Source organism: Alternaria triticimaculans (genome assembly GCF_023758025.1).
Source record: "Alternaria triticimaculans strain BMP 0046 chromosome Unknown scaffold_14, whole genome shotgun sequence".
NCBI classification, from domain to species: domain Eukaryota; kingdom Fungi; phylum Ascomycota; class Dothideomycetes; order Pleosporales; family Pleosporaceae; genus Alternaria; species Alternaria triticimaculans.
This window is the reverse complement of record NW_026055971.1, coordinates 655,621-673,328: the sequence shown is the minus strand read 5'-3', so window position 1 is coordinate 673,328 and position 17,708 is coordinate 655,621. Positions and strand designations below refer to the sequence as shown.

Here is a 17,708-nt window from a genome sequence, read left to right as displayed (position 1 = left end):
CTAGCATCATACGGTCCGAGACGATAGTTGCTTTGTCTCACTAAGGCACGGTCGCAATTACCTCTCAACGTCGATCGACATTTCGCCTGCGTGCATTGAGTAAAGCAAGATATCTGCAGCTTCCACTCCATCTACCTGGCCTCCGAAGAGTCTCCCGAATTCACATGCGTGCATCGAACAAACATATTAAAGCGCCTGGCAATGCTTTCCGAAAGTTTCTCCGCTATTGTTGCGATGCGCGCCAGCCCACCATATCTGCCTCGATGCGCCTCGCGTCAGCCCCCGCGTACGCCACTATCAACCCGTATCAGTTCACTAACACCCACGCACGCAGTCGCCTGCATCAAAGGTTGGTCAATGTTCACAGGCTGAATCTGAGGCCTTGAGACCCAGGAACTCGGTCGTGAGGTGGGCCTAATGTCTTACATGTCTTATCGCCAGGCTTTCGGCGCAGCTACAGACATCCTTGACAACAGACCGCGGGAAAACTTGGGTTCTCGAGGCAGACAGCCGCCGATTCGCTCGGATCATAGATCCTATGCGCATCTACGTGACCGTGCCTCGAACGCTGCAACACCATTGAGCTTATCTCGGACCTTCGACTAAGGGAAGACGACACCTCAGGCCATCTCCAGCCATGTTCGCGTCGGTGCGCGATATATAACATCGCTCTTTACATCCCAAAACGTTCAACTGATCCCGTCGCCAGCATCCCGGTACCGCTGGTGGCGCACCGCGATCCCGCCTACACCACGCCTCCGGGTTGACGCATTGGAGCCTCCCACTGCCGCGAACACACTATTCATGCTGGTTCACGTCGTTTTGGCTCGATGTCCGTACCTTGCAGGACCTTCTCCGCAATTGATAACGTGTGGATTGTCTAACCGGGATTACCAGACGGCTCCATCTTTCCCCGCATTGTTCACATCGTGGACCGATCATGTTATTGGATTTACGGGAGATGGATGGCTGAAGACCAAGCTTCATCTAAGACTGCGGAACCGCGATGCAGCTCTTGGACGCTCTATCTCTTGGTAATGACGTGGGATACTGGATCACATCGCAGAAAGAGGTAATATGGAGCAGTTGTCGCGTACTGACCATCGCAGCTGATAAACTGAACGACGCGGACCTTCCCCGTCGGAAAACACACTCCTTGTGAATCGCAACACCCAGGCCTGCCTTGCTTGGCGGAGACACGCCCAGTATGGAACTAACACATGTGATCATTGCTAGACATGCGCTATCTATCATTGCCCCCGAGGCCCTGGTACGGTACACGTTTCTGACATTGCGCTGTCGCGAGCCAGACGCCCGTCATGTGGAAGGGTACCACTGAAGTCTTACGGTACGCTACCGCGGTTCGTATGCGGTACGCTTGCGGCTCGAGATATCTCCGTGGCGATCTGACGTAGGATGGTTTGTCTAGATCCATCGGTGCTGTCATCCTCCATTTGAAGATGGGTGGACAGTAGTAGTAGTGTACCTGTGAGTATAGCGGCCCTGAGATTTTTGACCCGGTGTAGAATGCGAAGCATGCCAAACTGTGTAACTCGGGCTGAATCAAATGCTTGTCTATAGATTGATAGCTCAACCGGTCTCGCCCTGTAGCATTGATGAAGCCATGTGCGATCAGGTCCACAGAAATCATGTAGATAGTCTTCATCAATCATGGGATGGATGATCCGATTGTCTTCAAAATCACTTCCGTAAACCGCATAAGAATCAGACATCCAGCTTGATAACAATGTTTCTACCAATCCGACATCTACCATATTACGCCTTGTCATGAAGCACATATGTCTTTGTCTACTCGCAAGCTATGCCAGCCTCTCGCTTGACATTCTGTGCGATACCAGTTTTATAGCCCTGCCCCTAACAATTGATATCTCCCAGCCTCGTCAGAAAAACACATGTATCGCACTGCTATTTCTCTGAGTGCTATTGCCTGCATACCAAAACACCATCCCCATTTCCTCAGCCTCACCACGTGCAACCACCCGCGCTAACACCCCATCCGGCCCGTCAGCCCACTCGGCCCTTCATCCAACTTCGCCCCCCGAACATCGGGCCGAATACCTCCACGCACACCAACTACGCTTGCGTCCACGTGCGCTCTGGCCAAGAACATTGGCTGGATGCCCAACGAAGCCACGCCCTTTCCCACTCGTCGCACTACCTTGCGCGACGTAAACAATAAGGCCGAGTCTGGGGTAGATGAACGGGACAATAAAGTCGTCTTCGACATGACATCATGCGGAGAGAAACGTCGTAGGGTATGGGTGAGACTGCTGCTGCGGCGTGGCGTGGCACCGGAGTTGTGCCGAAGTATATCCTGGGGTACGTACTCGTAAGACGAACCACCGGGTGTTGAGGCGTTTATCTTTCACCGCGGGCGGTGGATTGGGTGTGAAACTCCGGGGTGCTCGTTGCAGTATGGTGTTGACGTCCGGGCTTCGATATGTCCGCCGTTGGTGGTTTCTGGAAGTCGCATGCCATACCTGCACCTTCCTTCTGTACTAGCCAATCACACTATGATGTCTTACTTCGACATACCCTCCCTCATCGAAAGCCATACAGCTGCCCTATAGCTTCCTGCATATCCACGGTATTCAGCGTAATCCGCGGTCTAGGATCCTTGATGCGCGTGAAGATTTCGAAAACGAAGTGCGAACCCAGTGTAAGAAGTAGACTAGGTATGACGAGGCGGCTGAGTATACGACCCCACGATATCCGTTCTTCTTGCGCCTTCTTCTCTTTCAGGTACTCCTTTTCTTCCGTGGTACTAGTTGTTTCTAAAGGTATCGATGCCGCTTCTAGAATGGTTCTGTAACTGAGTCGACCGAGCCAGATGTGCCATCCTAGTAGCATGGTCGCAGCGGCGGCGATGCTCATCCATGAGGTCGTCGCATACGGTGATTGCGCTCTTCGACCCAGTAATTCGTATATCTCGTCTAGGCCTTGGACCGCGCGGTGCATGGTAAGTGGAACGAAGAGCATAGCTGCCGCGAGCGCGACGACTTCCAGGCCGCGCATGCTGAGGCGTTTGAGGAACGTTGTTTCGGCCTTGCGGACGTGCCAGTGCGAAAGTAGAGATAGGAACTCGTTTGTGCGCGGGTGTGTGGTTGACATTGTTAAGAGCATGGCGATGGGTTTGGTCGTGTCCTTTAGTGAAAGCCTGGCGGGTGCGGTGATGAGGTTCAAAGATAAGAATAAGTTTCGGTGGCGGCAGCAATGGCGATTCGATGCCGCAGATTCCTAGCCACGAGCAAGTTTCGTGAGAACCTTCGATATGGTGGATCGACGGTGTGCTGCGGGATTCGCGTCGTTGTCGTCGTTGTTGCCGTCTTTGTCCAGGGCTTCCCTTCCAAGGTTCCTCTTCGTTTGTAGGTGTCTTGACGCAGCGCTGTGTCGCAATGGAAGTATCGACTCCTACTTCTTTCCCTTCACGGCTGTTGGCTTCCTTCAATCGCTACTTCAATGTCAATTCGAGTCGCCTCCGCCCCTTTCTGTCGCGTCCTTTGCCCGAGTATGACGACTTTCCCACGCTCTTGGCTCTGCGATCCGCACGCCAGGCGCAACACAAATCACAACGATGCGCAACTCGTCCTCGACTCAATTGGAACTTCCTGTTCAGTCTGTCTGTCGTCGCCAGCAAAGTTCCCCTGCGTTGAACCACACGTCGCGAAAACCACGTTGCGCGATCAACCTCGGCACTTCGCGTCGTATCCTCGTAAACCCGCTGAACGTAAAATCGGTGCCAAGCCCCTTTTTCGCACAGTCCCTTACCGCTCTTCCTTACTGCAAATCTTATGCCGTGCCGTCCGCAACAAAAATGCTCGCACTTGCAAGCGCTCGTACAACAATAACGGTTCCGCGTACAGACGTCGTGTAACAGGGGAAAAAGGAATAGAGTTGGATGATGATGCTTACAACTACGTAGCCGTCCTCGGGAGTCCTACCATGTCTACGCCTGATCCGCACTGCGCCGCAGCCAGCAGCAAGTAGGCTGCCTTGCTGAGGGGCGAGGTAAGCGTTAAGGGTTGCCCCGCATCTGCAGCCTTGCGTCGCTAGCTTTTTAGCCTCGTGTTGTGATTGGTGCCCGGGCAGAAAGCGTGCCTGTGGCTGGTCGAGAGTATGAGATGTGGAGATTGGAGTTACGATGCGAGAGGAAGGTGAGTACCTAATGGAATGAGATGATTCGTGTGGTGCGATGGAAGATTTGGGTAATAGAGCTGTTATGGTGCGATATTCATTCCAGAACTATTGCTTCTTCCTAACGCGGAAGTGTGCTGCTGGCTTCATGAGGTACATGACTGCGAGAAAATAAGAGGTCTAAAAGTAACAGACAACCACCATCTACACTTTCTATGCGACAAACAACTTCAAGAAGCCAGGCTGCAGTATGAGAGGTCGCAAGGCGCTACGACTGGAAGTCCAAGAGTACAGAACACCGACAAAATGCACGCTAAACTATCAATTCATCCACCACATTTGCGCGACGTATGCCATGTCAGTAGAGATAATCAAGCGCCAGGCCCATGATTCTCAAAGCTAACAGCCCTTGCACGCATCGGTTGCTGCAATCCAGCGTCACCATATCCCCTCCCTTCATAATCATTTTCAGTCATAACACCCAAGCTCTTCCAAGTAGCCTTTTCTCTCAGGTCACCATTCTGGTGATTGTTATCATACAAGCTGGGTGTACTCGCTCGCTGAACCGTGATACCAATGCCTAGCCCTTGATTCCTGGGTAGAGCACTGGTAGGCGTGTTTTCGTACGAGAAGTCAGCCGTGTTGGCCCTGCCGCGGCCATGCCCTTCGTGATTACCTTCGTCTTGGAGTGTGGCTTCACTGTCAACCGCTGGGCCGGGACTGTGACTTAGCATTCTAGCCTTGCCGTTTGATGGACCTGTGACAAAGCCGCGGGGCTGAGGCGGCGAGTCTGCGAATGGTGTGTACGCGGTTTGAACTCTGTTCAAAGGAGGTGTTGGTGTGTGGCTTCGGCTGCGAGGCGCGCCTTTGGGTGTGCCGCCAGGGCTTGGTGCGCGGCTGGGGTGTTTTGATATGAGACCACCAGTTTCGTTGTCGTCGCTGTCGTTGTTCAGGGTCCTGTTACCCCATGAGATATCGCGGTTGTGCGAGTGACGTGGATGGCGGCTCGTGTATTGTGCGACGACAAGTAAAATGTTATCAAAAAACAGTACTGGCAAAGAAGTCAGCATATGATCTCAGTCTCTCGATAACAAATGTGGAGGACATTTACCTGTAGCAAAGAACAGCACCACTATGGGAATCATCCAATGACTCCCCTTGAATTTGAAACCACTGGTGGTCTTGTCCGCAATGACGACAGAGATTCCCAGGATGATAAGCGTAAAGCCGACAACAACTCTGTTGATGATCTCGCCGAACTCATACTTCGTCTTGTGAATCTTGTTGAACCAGTACATGATCGCAAGCACCAACAGCAGACAGCCTGCGCCGATGAAGAACTGCATGGTAGTGGTGTTGAAGACATCGGAAACAGCATCTAGCTTGTTCCGCGGACTAGCTGTAGTCGCGGCAACGGCGTTGAGCTTCGCAAGAGAGTCATAATGTGCCTCGTACACGAAGACTTGCGCCCTGTCGAACATGTGACGGACAACGTTGCCGGTTCGATTGTTCCATTCGTTTGATTTGAAGCCGTACATTGCGGTGTAATTCTCAATCGCAGTGAAGTTCGTGTTCCAGTTGTATGTAGTGTTCCAGGCTTTGCTCTTGAATCTCCCGTTGATAGCGTTCATGCTCTGATTGAGGTAGTCGATGTAGCTGTCGGTGTCGGAGTAGCCATTGGCTGGGTCGTAGTAGTTCTCGGGTTTGAACGACCAAATACACTTAAGAGCTTGCACGGCTGAGTTCCACACGATGAGAGAGGTGTTGCCTTCGACGCAGAGGAGAATTGCTGAATGCAATGGATAGTGTAGTAGAGCCCATACTTGCTGACGCACGGTTCCGAAACGATCATGGGAAAGCTGATCGAAGTACAGCATCCAGAGAAGATACTAAAGGCCCAATTAGCGCTGTCTTTGAGTTGTTAGGTTCTTGTCTGCATACCAAGAGAAGAATGGCCGCGATGACAGTTCCAATCTCACTCATGTTGTTGCTCGTTTGGCTTTTGGTAATACATGCCACGCTCTTGACCATTCCGATGATACCCTCCCCAATGATGATGAGTGTAAGGAGTTGCAGCCGCTCCGCTAGATGAGTGTACTTGAAACTGATGATGCGCCAAATCATGGCGATGAGAAAGATGAGAAGACCTTCAATGATGGATATCATGACCCTACGCATTCTGTTAGTCTAGAAACCGAACGCGGAGTACACTACATACCATGCGAGTTGTTCCTCAAGACCAACACGGCCCTTGGGAAATACAACCATGGTAACGGCATAGCATATCGCTGCAGCAGCATGTACACCTGCACTGAGCCCTAACGGAATCAATGTCTGGCGGAACATGCGACCTTGCCACATAACTACGGCGTATTGAACAGCGATTGCGATTCTGCCGATGACGAGCACGATAGCAAAATTCCGGTAGGATTTCTCGACACCGCTGGTGCTGTACTTGTCGAAAACGGGGCCGGCATACACAAAGCCTGTGAAGATGCCGAACTGTATGGCTTTGTGAAAACGGTTCCAGACGCAGTCGATGCTGAAGCGCACGTCGAAAAGTGTGACGCTCAGCCACGTAAACCACATAAGCGTGAACAGCTTGATGTAGTTGATGAGTGCTAGTAGTCTATTAGCTAGTGTATCCAAGATGTGAGAGCTGTACATACATTCTGCATCGGTATGCTGATGCATAGCTGTAAAGTACGCAAGATTGGCAACAAAGAAGAGATCGTAGAAGAGCTCGATCGTACTGGCTTCGGTGTGTTGTTTGTAAACGATGATATTTCCGCGACTTGTCCTGCCATTCCCAGCAAATGTAGCCGTGTCGTTCGAACTGTCGAGCGTGCTTGTGTGGGTGTTGACCTTCTCCAAATCTGAAGAGTTACCCGACACTACTTCGAGGACATCTTCGTTGATCGGACTTGCAAGTAGGGGCAGATAAGTCCTGTCTTTCCCATGCGCTGCGTGAGTACTGTTGTGACTGCCGGTAGTCTTCCGTCGTAAACTGAAATAACGTGCAAGATCCATGATGAAACAAATGGAAGGAACTGATGATCGTGGGTGGTGGTACGACTGGATTGATGAGAGAGCTGAGCAACAAGGCAGCTACAATACCTGAACATATATACAAGACGCCAGCTACGAGGAAGCTGCTTCGTGACGGTGAAACATCTGGTCAGATCGCGTCGGTCCGTAATCGACGACGAGTATCAGTAAGGCCATCGCTGTATGTGATAAGCCTTCGCCCCGTAACATGGCCAATTTAAGAGTAGCATGGCTGTGGTAGAAAGCTTAAGTGAGCCATCTGTACCGAACGATCGTTTAGATCTGTGTATCTGGGGGGCCGTTAGGTCCTAGTATCACGCTTCTAGAAACAATACCAGTGGGGCGCAGGCAACGGAAACCGCGTTGTGTCAACGGAGAGGCTTGCATAAGAGCGAATGCATGCCAGGAGAGGTTGTGTGATCCGAAGAGTATTCTTGAAGCTTGCACTACGGAGGCGTCGTTAGCTGTTGGCAAGGAAGCGCCGTCTGCCGTGAGCCTTGCAGATCTGCTGCATGGTGGTTGTTGCACGATACACCTCTGTGTATCGGAGATCGGTGAAGCCAACCATGGCGTCGGTGTGAACGGTGAAGGAGCATTGAGCCGTGCCGATCTGCCAGGATGACTGCCAATGTCGGACGTACCAGCATGCGCCGCCAAGCTTTCAAATAAGCTCAGAGTGCACAAGTCTTCGGTCTCGCAAGATGCTGCGGACCAGGCTGAGCATTCGTTCATTCGCCGAATACTATCCCTACTTGGAGCCTGCTGACATTTGCCAAGATGGTGCACATGTTGCTGTAGCATGCCAAGCCCTTCAGCTGGCTGGTGAGGTCTCAATTTGGAAGACTATGCCAGCGCAAGTGCCGGAAAGAGCGAATGAGATGCGAACAGCGAACCACGCCCTTCCAGACTAGTACACGCACACGCGCCTACCGTTCCATGTGGTTACACAGATGAAGGTAAAGGTTGTAGAGGTTAACAGTGTTCGGTTCGGCGATTACTAGCAAGCCGCGTCCTAAAATGCCTGCACAGTTTCAGCACATTTGAATCATTAGATTTCTTCTCCCCAAAGATATGCATATCCGCAGCTCAGTGACCAAAAGAGGAGCTTTGCCACTGAATTGGCTATTTCGAGAAGATGATCGGCAGGTGTTCGTGATCGAATTGAAAACGTCGCGAAGCCCTTGCTGGAAAGATTATGGCGTCCACGGTTGCTATCTTCGTGAAGGTTCAACATATTCACTGGCTCCTTCTTCAAAGTCCTCATCTGGTGAGCTCTCATCGTCGTCTTCGTCTTCGTCTTGGGTGGCCTCGTAATCGTCGTCTAGCTCGTCATCGTCATCATCCGGAACGGGTGCACTTGGAGGTGGATGCCTGGACCGTAACACGCGACCGGTGCTGTTGGCTGCAGCATCAAGTCTGTTCACTTTGGCTCTCACTCTACCCTGTCTGCCTTCCCGTTCAAAGTTGAGGGGCCATTCCAGCTCGAGAGCCTGCTGCCGGGTGCCAGCATTATCCATAATCCAATTATACGGCTGCTTGAGTACGATCTCGGTACGAATGACGAAGGTTCCCCAGCCTCGAGCTTCGTACTCATAAGGTGGTTTTCGGATAATGACGTGGGATCGTCGGAATGTAGGATGCTGTTGTGTGTTAGCGCTGAACTAGAAGGAACGTGAGATAGGAATTTGAACCATACCAGATAAATATGCACTTCCTTAATCAAATCCGGCCTCGACGTGCGCACAAAGAACGTCCAATCATGCTCGTTATCGTCACCAGCATTCCTAATAAGCCTATGCTTATTCCCTATGAGCATCATAACGCCCTCGAAGCCATCACGTCCGATACGTGACCCCCTCTCCTCTTCCTCTTCAACGCGCCTTTCAGCATACGTGATAGGATATTTCTGTTCTAACTGTCTTGCCAACGCGTTATCCGGAGTTGCGGCAGTACGGGTCCTGCACATGGGACAGTTGCACTCGAGGTCGTACGTTGGATCGTAGTTCGGATCGAAGTCTTCGAGGTTCACGTCCCAGCTGGTGGGTTCGATGCTGTGCGTGTTGGAGGCGTCGGACCACTGTGCCATGCAGGACGCGCATAGCAGGTGGTTGCACTGGGTTTTCACGGGCGTGAAGAGGAGGAGCTGACATATCTGCAATCTATCAGCGAAGATACGCGTATTCGCGTGTGGTGCTTACAGGGCAGAGGTCATCGTGCGCGACTTGTTCCGGGTTGGATGGTGTTGCTGCCTCAGCCATGATGATGCGACGAGGGGAGGAAGAAGAAAAGGAAGGTCAAGTGATTCCAGTAGGAGGGCAGGCTTTAGCTGCTGTCCCTTGGTGTGTTCTCGGCATGGCTCGCGTTGTGATGTTGTTATCGTCATTGGTTAAGGCGTCCTCCAGGCATCAGTCCGCGCCGCACGAATTAAGGCGGGGAGGTACGTCACGTGATCACGCGACAAAGTTGACCGCCGATTTCAACACACACTTCCATTTCGCGCAACAGACGACTGACTTCATTAAACGATTCTCGCTGCGATGCCCTCCCCTTCCAATGAGATGTACTTTCCCAACATGAACCCCGCTCCGACCCTCCTATACCTCTTCTCGCCCCTCCCCGTCGTCCCCTGCATCGCTGTGACAAGCAAGACGTAGTATCGCCTCAGCAGATTCGAGCTTCCGCCCTTCATCTTCGCGACAATGACACACTGAGTGACTTGGCCGTCGCTCGCGCTTGTCCTCTCAGCATCATACGTTATCTTGACCTCCTCTGGCAATCTCCCCGCTACTTTGAAGTCGCGGACCCGAGCTATGATGGCGATCTCGTCCTCTTGGGGACCTGTATCTGTTATGGAGTGTTTGTTGCTACCACGAGTCCAAGGCGGGATTATCTCGGTGCGCTCCCAGTCTGCTTGATCGAAAGGCGGATCGATGTAGTCTATGCCACCTCGGTACGCCATCCAGGACCAACTTGGGACTCTCACCTTGCGCGCTGGTGGAAACTCAATCGTGGGCATGTTCGGAAGATCCCCGTTTTCTTCGCCGCGTTGCCACAAGAGACTCCGATGGAAGAGTCCGCCATCTTCTTTGTCGCCATCGTCAAAGATGCCAAACGCTCCTTTTGTGTTGAAAGCACTTTGTAGACGCTTCTCGAGACCCGCAATGGCAAAAGGACGGTCGGAGTAGCGGGTGAAGTCGAGACGAGAGTATTGCTTGTAAAGGCCTTGAAAGTAAGCAATCTTCCGTGCGCGGTTGGCTCGCATGGCCTTGTTCGGGAAATTTGGGTCACCAAGGAAATCGGCCATATTGCTAGGCTTAGGGTTAGTGATGATTGAACAAGCAATATGTCTTGTCATGACTTACTTATGCAGTTTGGCCAGGGTTTCGCATCGAACGCCTTGGCCGCACTCGAAGTATGTCTGGTTCTCCGTGAAGTAGATGGTCCGTCGTGCCAGCGCGCGCTCTTGCAACACCCAACCTCTCTTGTTCAAAGACCCCTCGATAACGTCTTTACTGAAGTTATCGATAGTCTTGCAGACGAAGAAGGGCTTTTCGTTGTCTCGCTGAATAGTGATATACTCACGCTGCGGCCGGGGATCAAGGAAGCCATCACGTTGATTGCTCGCTCGGCTTGCAGCGAGTACACAATATGCTCCACTAAAGACTGCCTCCATATTCTTAGACTCCTCGTTGAAGTCTCCGTGTTCACCTTGGATGATGCAGAGCGAATCTACCCACAAATAGCGGATGCCAATCTTCCGTGTGCAGTTGACGGCGTCATGAAAGGTTGCTGGGAGCTCGCTTTCGGGAATGGCTTCAAGATATTGCTCTAGGTTCTCTGGCAGAGTACAAAACGGTGTGTACTTCGTGGTGTCTCCCCAGGGATGCGACAGTGCGATGTACTGTTTGCTCGTGATGTGCTCTCGCTTCGTCTCGAGGAGGCGCAGCATAGGCGTACCGGTAGTGCCCACGTCGAGGAGTCTGGTCGGCAAGCTACGGGATAACGCCTCACATCCTGCGTGACTCGCATCGCAATCTTTGAGCCAAAGCTTTATAATGCTGAAGAACGCGTCTGATCCAGCTTCTGGGAGCTCTGGGAAGCCAATCTGGATTGGACACGGGAGATCCGTTTCTGGACTTCTGATCAGAGAAAGAACAGGATAGGAGTCGCCTGTCATGATGATATTTGACTGGTCTCGCTGGAATACCGCCCGGTCTCCTTTCGGCTCTTCGGCTTGGTTGTGAACTTCATACAACATTCTGCACAGATCGCATTCCGGCGCACGATCTTCCAATGTTGACACCCGCTCTTCGATGCTGAAACCGCCTTTTAGGAAATCTTGCGCCGAGCATGAGCCACAGAGTCGATGTTGGAAGCGTGTCTGTGGTATGAATTCTTGTATGCCGGTACTTGCGACGACTTTGTTAGCGAAGTTGTTATCGATCTGAAACTCCCAGTCTTTGAGAGGCGGAAGGGTGTAGTCAGCGCCGATAGGTTTACCAAGCACTCCACTTTTGAGTGACCCTGATGGCGGCAGGTTGTTCAACGGGAGATTGGCACTGTTGGGCGATAGCATTGGGGCCGTGAAGGTTGGCGTTCTGACGTTGGTGCGGTCTTTACCCGTGAACATATAACCGGACATATTCTGCTTCCTCAATATGACATCAAGTTCGTCCCGAAACTGCGCGGCCGTAGCTCGATAGCGTGTGATAGATTGCCCGAGTGCTGGAGGAAGCAGAGGCCGGCCACTCAGAGTCCCACTCTTCCTATTGGGCGGCAAGTTGACGACTAGTAGCATCTCGCGTACAATCCTGAGCAAGTCCTTCGTCGCCGAGACGCGCCCTGCTGCACATTCTGGATCCTTGTTCCGAATATGGTCCATCCACTTCAGGACAACAGGGTGAACTCTAGCACTTTCCGGTTCGCTCGCATCCAAGACTTCGTAATACTGACAAATTTGTTGTGCATTCCCCTCGATCTGTTTGTAGAAGTTGTTTAATTCGTCATTGCCATACAGGATCCAGATGATGAACTCGAACGTGATGCATCCCATCGACCAGATGTCGTAGAGTCGGGAGCGTGCGTTTTCACCAGTAACGGTTTCTGGCGCTTCGTACCGTCGGGTACCGTACCTGGTGCTTGTTGCCTTTCCTCGTTCTTGCGTCGCCACTACATGCCGCTTAGCCAAACCCATGTCTGCGATCTTCAGAGTCCCAAGGTCAGACTTAGATCCATTAGTAAGGAACCGTAGGATGTTCTCCGGCTTCAGATCGCCATGCCTAATAGACTCCGCATTTCCCGCGTTCTTGTAGTCGTCTACCTCATTGTCAAGCCCGTTGTCGCTACCGGCATCACTTCCGCCGCTCAGATGCGATTCCACAACGGCTGGGTCGTTCACTCGTATCGTCAAGCCATTGGCTCCGCTATCATGTTCTGGACGCCCGCCGTCAAAATTATGTAGTCGGTCCAAGGCGTCGACAATACCTCTGAGCTGAACGATGGTGTGTTCGATGATACAAGCGTTTGGAGCCTCTCGTGGCGTGTGGTCCCAAAAATCACGTAAGCTATCCCCATCAGCCCAGGGAAACATGAAGTAGCGGCTGTGACCTCTTCGTATAGCCGCTATGCATTTCACGATGTGGTCATGATTGAGCTTCCTAATAGCTTCAAGAGCAGTAGCTTCGAAATTCCATGCCCTGTCAGTTCCGGCAGCTTGTTCTCCTCCTTGCGGCACTTTCAGCTCCTTAAGAGCCACCTGTTCAGAGATTTAGCGGACTGAAGCAGGTCATATTACTGGCAACGCACCTGTTGTATCTCAGGATATTCATGGTGATCTTTGTGTATAGTGACTCGGTATACCGAACTGAAAGCGCCGTCCTTTGGAACTGCCCCATCTGAAGTGAATGGGAATATGCATTGCGCTTTCAGGTCGTAGCCGTACTTTCGTTGCACGAAGACTGGAGCTAAGCACTTCCACTGATTATCTCGAAAGTTAAGGATTTTGAGTTCACTCCAGACCTGCGAAGAGAACACATCTTGACTCGTCGGCTTGTCAACCACTGGTAAACTTTTGTCCGTAAAGCGACATTTTCGAAATATAGCCATAGCTAGCAGAAGGCGAGATGGATCGAAGTCGCATTGAATGGTGATAACAAACAGCTTTGGAGCCTTCTGACGGATCCATGTTGCAAGTTCAGACCGACGTCGGCGATCCCATTTAGCAGCGAACTCTTTTGAATATATCTCGATCTTGTCCAGCTCTTGTTCGATTGCTGCTTGGACGACGACCTCTTTGATCGCATTCTCTGGCAGGTACTGGCGGTCCGGGTCGTGGAACGTTGCTAATACACATCGTCCGAGTATAGTGCCGACTAGATCAGAATCTGATATCGCAGGCAAACTGAAGTCGTCTAGGTCATCGTCGCTCAATTCGTGCGCTAGAGGAGGTGCTTCAATGTGTTTCTCCTGGTTGTTGGCTAGGTTCTCGAGTCGGGTCGGTTGGACTGCGCGCGCTTTGGTTCCCCGCACCAGATAGCCAATGACGAAAATGGCCAAGACCAGGGCAAGTTGGGTAAGCATCGCGCTGGTACAATTCACGTGTGTCCCTTCAAGTTGGTCCTGGATATGCGCAAACGAAGTATGCTGATCTTCGGAAAGTTTGCTGGCTGGGACGAGATCGCGGTCTTCCAAGGTCAATCGTAGGGGTTGGCAAAGCCAGGTTTCACGGACACATGTAACACCTTATGGCATGCGATTAATCTGCAGAGCCGCCTGCAAGCTGAAGTCCGATTTGTGATGGATGTGCGCCACATTGCTAAGATGATCAAATCAGAGTACAAGCCTCGGGGTGTTGATGCCGTGGGTGACGCTCAGCCTTGTGAACGATGTTCAGCTCAGCTGCGAAAGACGGGAACATGGCCCGAAGCGTCGAAAGGACGCAGTTAATATTGGACCCCACAGGCGAGGTGCAGGTGGACCCCACCTGTTCCCTGAAGCGCATGAACGCCTACGTGGGAGAGGGCGAAAAAGCAATTATGCACACCGCTCGTAATCGCACACGCAGTGATCGACGGGCTCGTCGTCGTTGCATAGCCTCGCGACATGAACCGCGAATACCTGGATTCTCTCAGTACTTTGTCGAAGCCAGGATGATGTGCAGCTAGCTTAGACCGCTATAGCAAGGGAATTTAATGCGCAAAGCACCTCTAGATTAGCCCCAAGTCCCCAAAGCTTGCCTTGTAGGAAAAACTCTCGTTCGAAAATGCGGCTCATAGCCTGCTTCTTGCTCATCGACCGGCCCAGCACAACGATGCTCTCAATCAATTCATTCAAGGTTACGCGACCAAAGGAGACTTGAGTCTGGGTATTCGGCTCAAGCGTCTCCTTCTCGATGCGATCGGTTGTACTGCTGGAGCTTCTGACCTTGGACTTGGTGGATCGTCTTGTATGGCCTCCTCCAATGCTGACGTTACATATTGCTGAACAGAGGAATCAGTACGCCTCATGTTGCACCAGGGGTTGCTCATCGTCGCATAATCCGCATTGCGACGACACCTGTCGTACAGCGCGTCTAGCGATTGCCACACATATATGCAAGACTTGCGCTCCATCGAGTCAATTACCAGCATGTCAAACTGAATCAAATTCAGTACATCGTGCAGGTAAAGGGTACAGTTTGGGTGTCGATGTAGCTCATCGATGAACTATTTCATGTTGTTAGCGGTGTGCCATGTCGTCGAAGAATGTAACCTACGGCAGTGACTCTCGGATTGACCTTGGCTCGTATTCCAGGAAGTTCAGGGTCCTTCTCCACTTCATAGAATGTATCAATAGTCGTAAATCGAAGAAAGTAGTCGGTCATTGACCTTGACCGCTTGAATCTTTTCACGAGCTCACGGCCCCCTAGCAACCACGTTACGAACTCAAGGTAAACGCAGCCCAAACACCAGATATCGTAAGACTGCCGCATGTACGCGTCAGGCAAATCGCATTCGGGGGGTCGGTATGTCATCGTGTTGGGCCTTTCTCGACGATCAGTCTTGCTTTGCAATGAATGTATCTCTGCTTGTCCGAAGTCGGTGATTTTGAGCGTCCCCTGCAATGTGCAACCATCGTCGCCGCTATCGCCGTCGTCATACCAAAGGATATTGCTGGGATTGATGTCCCCATGGCGGCCGTATACTTTCTTTCGTGCATTGCTAGAGTCGTTGAGTTGATGGCCAAGCGACGGCAGGCTGTGATCGCCAAATTCGTAGTGGGAATTGAGTGGGCTCGTCGGACGCTCTTTTACACCATTTGAAAGCATCGACGAGCCCGTGTCGACCCGATCAATCATCGGCGCAAATCTCACACTCTTCACCAACGAAGTTGAAATACTCTCGTTCATGTCTGCAATATGTTAACCCAATAAACGGCACTGTCAAGCGAAGCAATGCCCACAAAGTGGCAACAAAGCAGTTGTCTTCGGCTCTTTGGCTTCTATCGAAGTGACGTACCGTATGAGTATTCTGATTGCTCTTCCTCGATCTTGAGCTGAGGTTTGGTGAACGATAGTAGCTTGTGAAGTTTCGACAGGCCCTCGACAAGCCCGCTACACTGCTTGGCAAACCAGTTGACATTGTTGTGATGGAGGACCGGAAATGGTTTGAGCTTCTTCCAATAGTCGAATAGATCGCCTTCCGCGCGGTAGAAGATCAGATTGAATCTGTTGAACTGTTCATACGTTGCAAGCAAGGAGACTATGTGTGGATGACTTCGCCCGCCACTGAACTTCATCAGTATCTCTATCTCTCTCTTATAAGCGTCGCGATTTTCGTCGTGAACTTGTTGTTTGACGGCGAAACCGCGCTCGCAAAGCCGCTTGTCGCTGAAATTGTGGTGATCGGAGGGTATCTTAACCATGATTACTTTCCCGTAGCCACCAGTCTTGTCAATAGACTGACTCAAGGCATTGCCCGGGGTGAGGAAAGGGAGGATGTGCTGGTCTTGGAGTTTGTAGTTCTTTACTACTCCGTCGTCGTCGGGTGGCGAGAAGTATGTCGCAAGTAGCCACCACTGATAGCGTTGGAAGTTCTCAAGCTTCAAGGGTGACCACTCCTTGAAGCAACCACGAGGAACACAGATTTGACCGCCTTTACGATACAGTTCGCCGGTTTCGTCATGTTTCACGAGGGGTAGATCTTGATCCGTGACTCCCTCTCTCACGAAGTCCACGATCGAAGAAACAGCTTCGATTAGCACCAAGAGTGCAAATATTTTGCGGAACGTCGTGATTTTGGTGGTTCCCTTTTGCCTTTCATCCTCACTTTCTGTGCACACCATCCTTGCGTAGGACTGTATTTCTTCGGATGAAAGTCGCACCGTGGATTGCGTCGCAGTCCTAGTTAGTTCTCGCGTTACAGCGTCAACCGTTATCACATGACGCAATTTGGCCTTGGGAATGAATGTCTCGATCTGACCCTCGTTGTCTCGTGTACTCAGACGCGCATCCATGATCTCCTGTTGTAGCTCATATCTATCGCCTAGGGGTGGCAACGAGGCTAATGACTGCGCTAGGTCCTCGTCGAATGAGACTTCTGGGGGCGAAAGATTGCGTTCTTCACGCAATTGCTGCTGATCACCAGCGTCTGAGATATTTGTGACGCTTAGTTTCGGTGAGATCAAAAGGTTCCGACAAGCCGGAGGACCTAGTGACGACGTGTAGGCGCGCACAGGATCCCACGACAGCTCTGAGAACGACCGGGAATGGCCGAGTGAGGTAGGCTGAAGGGACTCTGATCAGAAAAGCTCAGCTATAGTCTCTCATGATGAAGCATACCTCGTCACTTTCCCATTGTGCATCCTCTGCTCCAGCTTCTGTGTCATGGCCGGGCAAGGAAACCCCTGTTGGATGGTGATCAATCCATGTTATGGATGAGGCTGGTGAGCCACGATACTGCGCAGTCGGCCACGCGATTCTTTCTGCGTGTGAGTCGATGGCATGCGAGTCACAATCTGGTGATTGTGACTTACGCAAGGACCGGGGGCTGTCGTCATCATGTACGCTACCGTCCGATGACCTATGGAAAGAGTCACGACGTGGCGCGGTGTATGAGACTATTGAATGCTGATTTGGTCTAAGACCATCGTCGCTCAGGTAGTGAGCGCTTGAATCGAGTCGATTGGCAGGTGGTGGCGAGATGTGCCCAGATCCCAGAACCGGAAGCCGCGAACCAGGTACCAACACGTCAGACACCGACTGATTTGGTATGGATACTCCCTCTCTTGCTTCATTCGGCGGTTGCAAGTTGTGGGTTTCGGGTTGAGCCGTACGTTGTTCTGTGCCCCGTAGGCTTAGAGGGGCGGGGCCTTTGACCGGACTCCGACGCGCCTTGTTTGGCGGGGCATCTGCCCTGAACACGCGCATATCGAATGAGGGAGGCATTGTCCACTGCACAAAGACAACTGTCTGAGTTTCGAGACAGCCCCTAGGGCGTATCGCATTGTTATAAGGGATGCCTCATGGA

The 17,708-nt window shown here is 51.7% G+C and overlaps 5 protein-coding genes across 5 annotated transcripts; all 5 read right to left on the bottom strand.

The window, feature by feature from the left end:
- Nucleotides 1-5,231: 5,231 nt before the first annotated feature.
- Nucleotides 5,232-6,138, bottom strand: J4E78_008395 (uncharacterized protein; the record flags this gene model as incomplete). The annotated part of the gene is made up of 2 exons (XM_049368996.1): nt 5,232-6,044; nt 6,097-6,138. 2 exons carry the CDS (start codon nt 6,136-6,138, stop codon nt 5,232-5,234), a joined length of 855 nt encoding a protein of 284 aa, XP_049219440.1.
- Nucleotides 6,139-6,342: 204 nt separating this feature from the next.
- J4E78_008394 (uncharacterized protein) lies at nt 6,343-7,185 on the bottom strand (the record flags this gene model as incomplete). Its single annotated transcript, XM_049368995.1, has 2 exons — nt 6,343-6,776; nt 6,825-7,185. 2 exons carry the CDS (start codon nt 7,183-7,185, stop codon nt 6,343-6,345), a joined length of 795 nt encoding a protein of 264 aa, XP_049219439.1.
- A 1,229-nt stretch (nt 7,186-8,414) lies between these two features.
- J4E78_008393 (uncharacterized protein) lies at nt 8,415-9,289 on the bottom strand (the record flags this gene model as incomplete). Its single annotated transcript, XM_049368994.1, has 2 exons — nt 8,415-8,843; nt 8,948-9,289. The coding sequence occupies 2 exons, from the start codon at nt 9,287-9,289 to the stop codon at nt 8,415-8,417; spliced, it is 771 nt and encodes a 256-aa protein (XP_049219438.1).
- A 432-nt stretch (nt 9,290-9,721) lies between these two features.
- On the bottom strand, nt 9,722-13,782 carry J4E78_008392 (uncharacterized protein; the record flags this gene model as incomplete). Its single annotated transcript, XM_049368993.1, has 3 exons — nt 9,722-10,511; nt 10,566-12,958; nt 13,009-13,782. The coding sequence occupies 3 exons, from the start codon at nt 13,780-13,782 to the stop codon at nt 9,722-9,724; spliced, it is 3,957 nt and encodes a 1,318-aa protein (XP_049219437.1).
- A 1,899-nt stretch (nt 13,783-15,681) lies between these two features.
- On the bottom strand, nt 15,682-17,067 carry J4E78_008391 (uncharacterized protein; the record flags this gene model as incomplete). Its single annotated transcript, XM_049368992.1, has 2 exons — nt 15,682-16,846; nt 17,021-17,067. The coding sequence occupies 2 exons, from the start codon at nt 17,065-17,067 to the stop codon at nt 15,682-15,684; spliced, it is 1,212 nt and encodes a 403-aa protein (XP_049219436.1).
- Between the last annotated feature and the right edge of the window lie 641 nt (nt 17,068-17,708).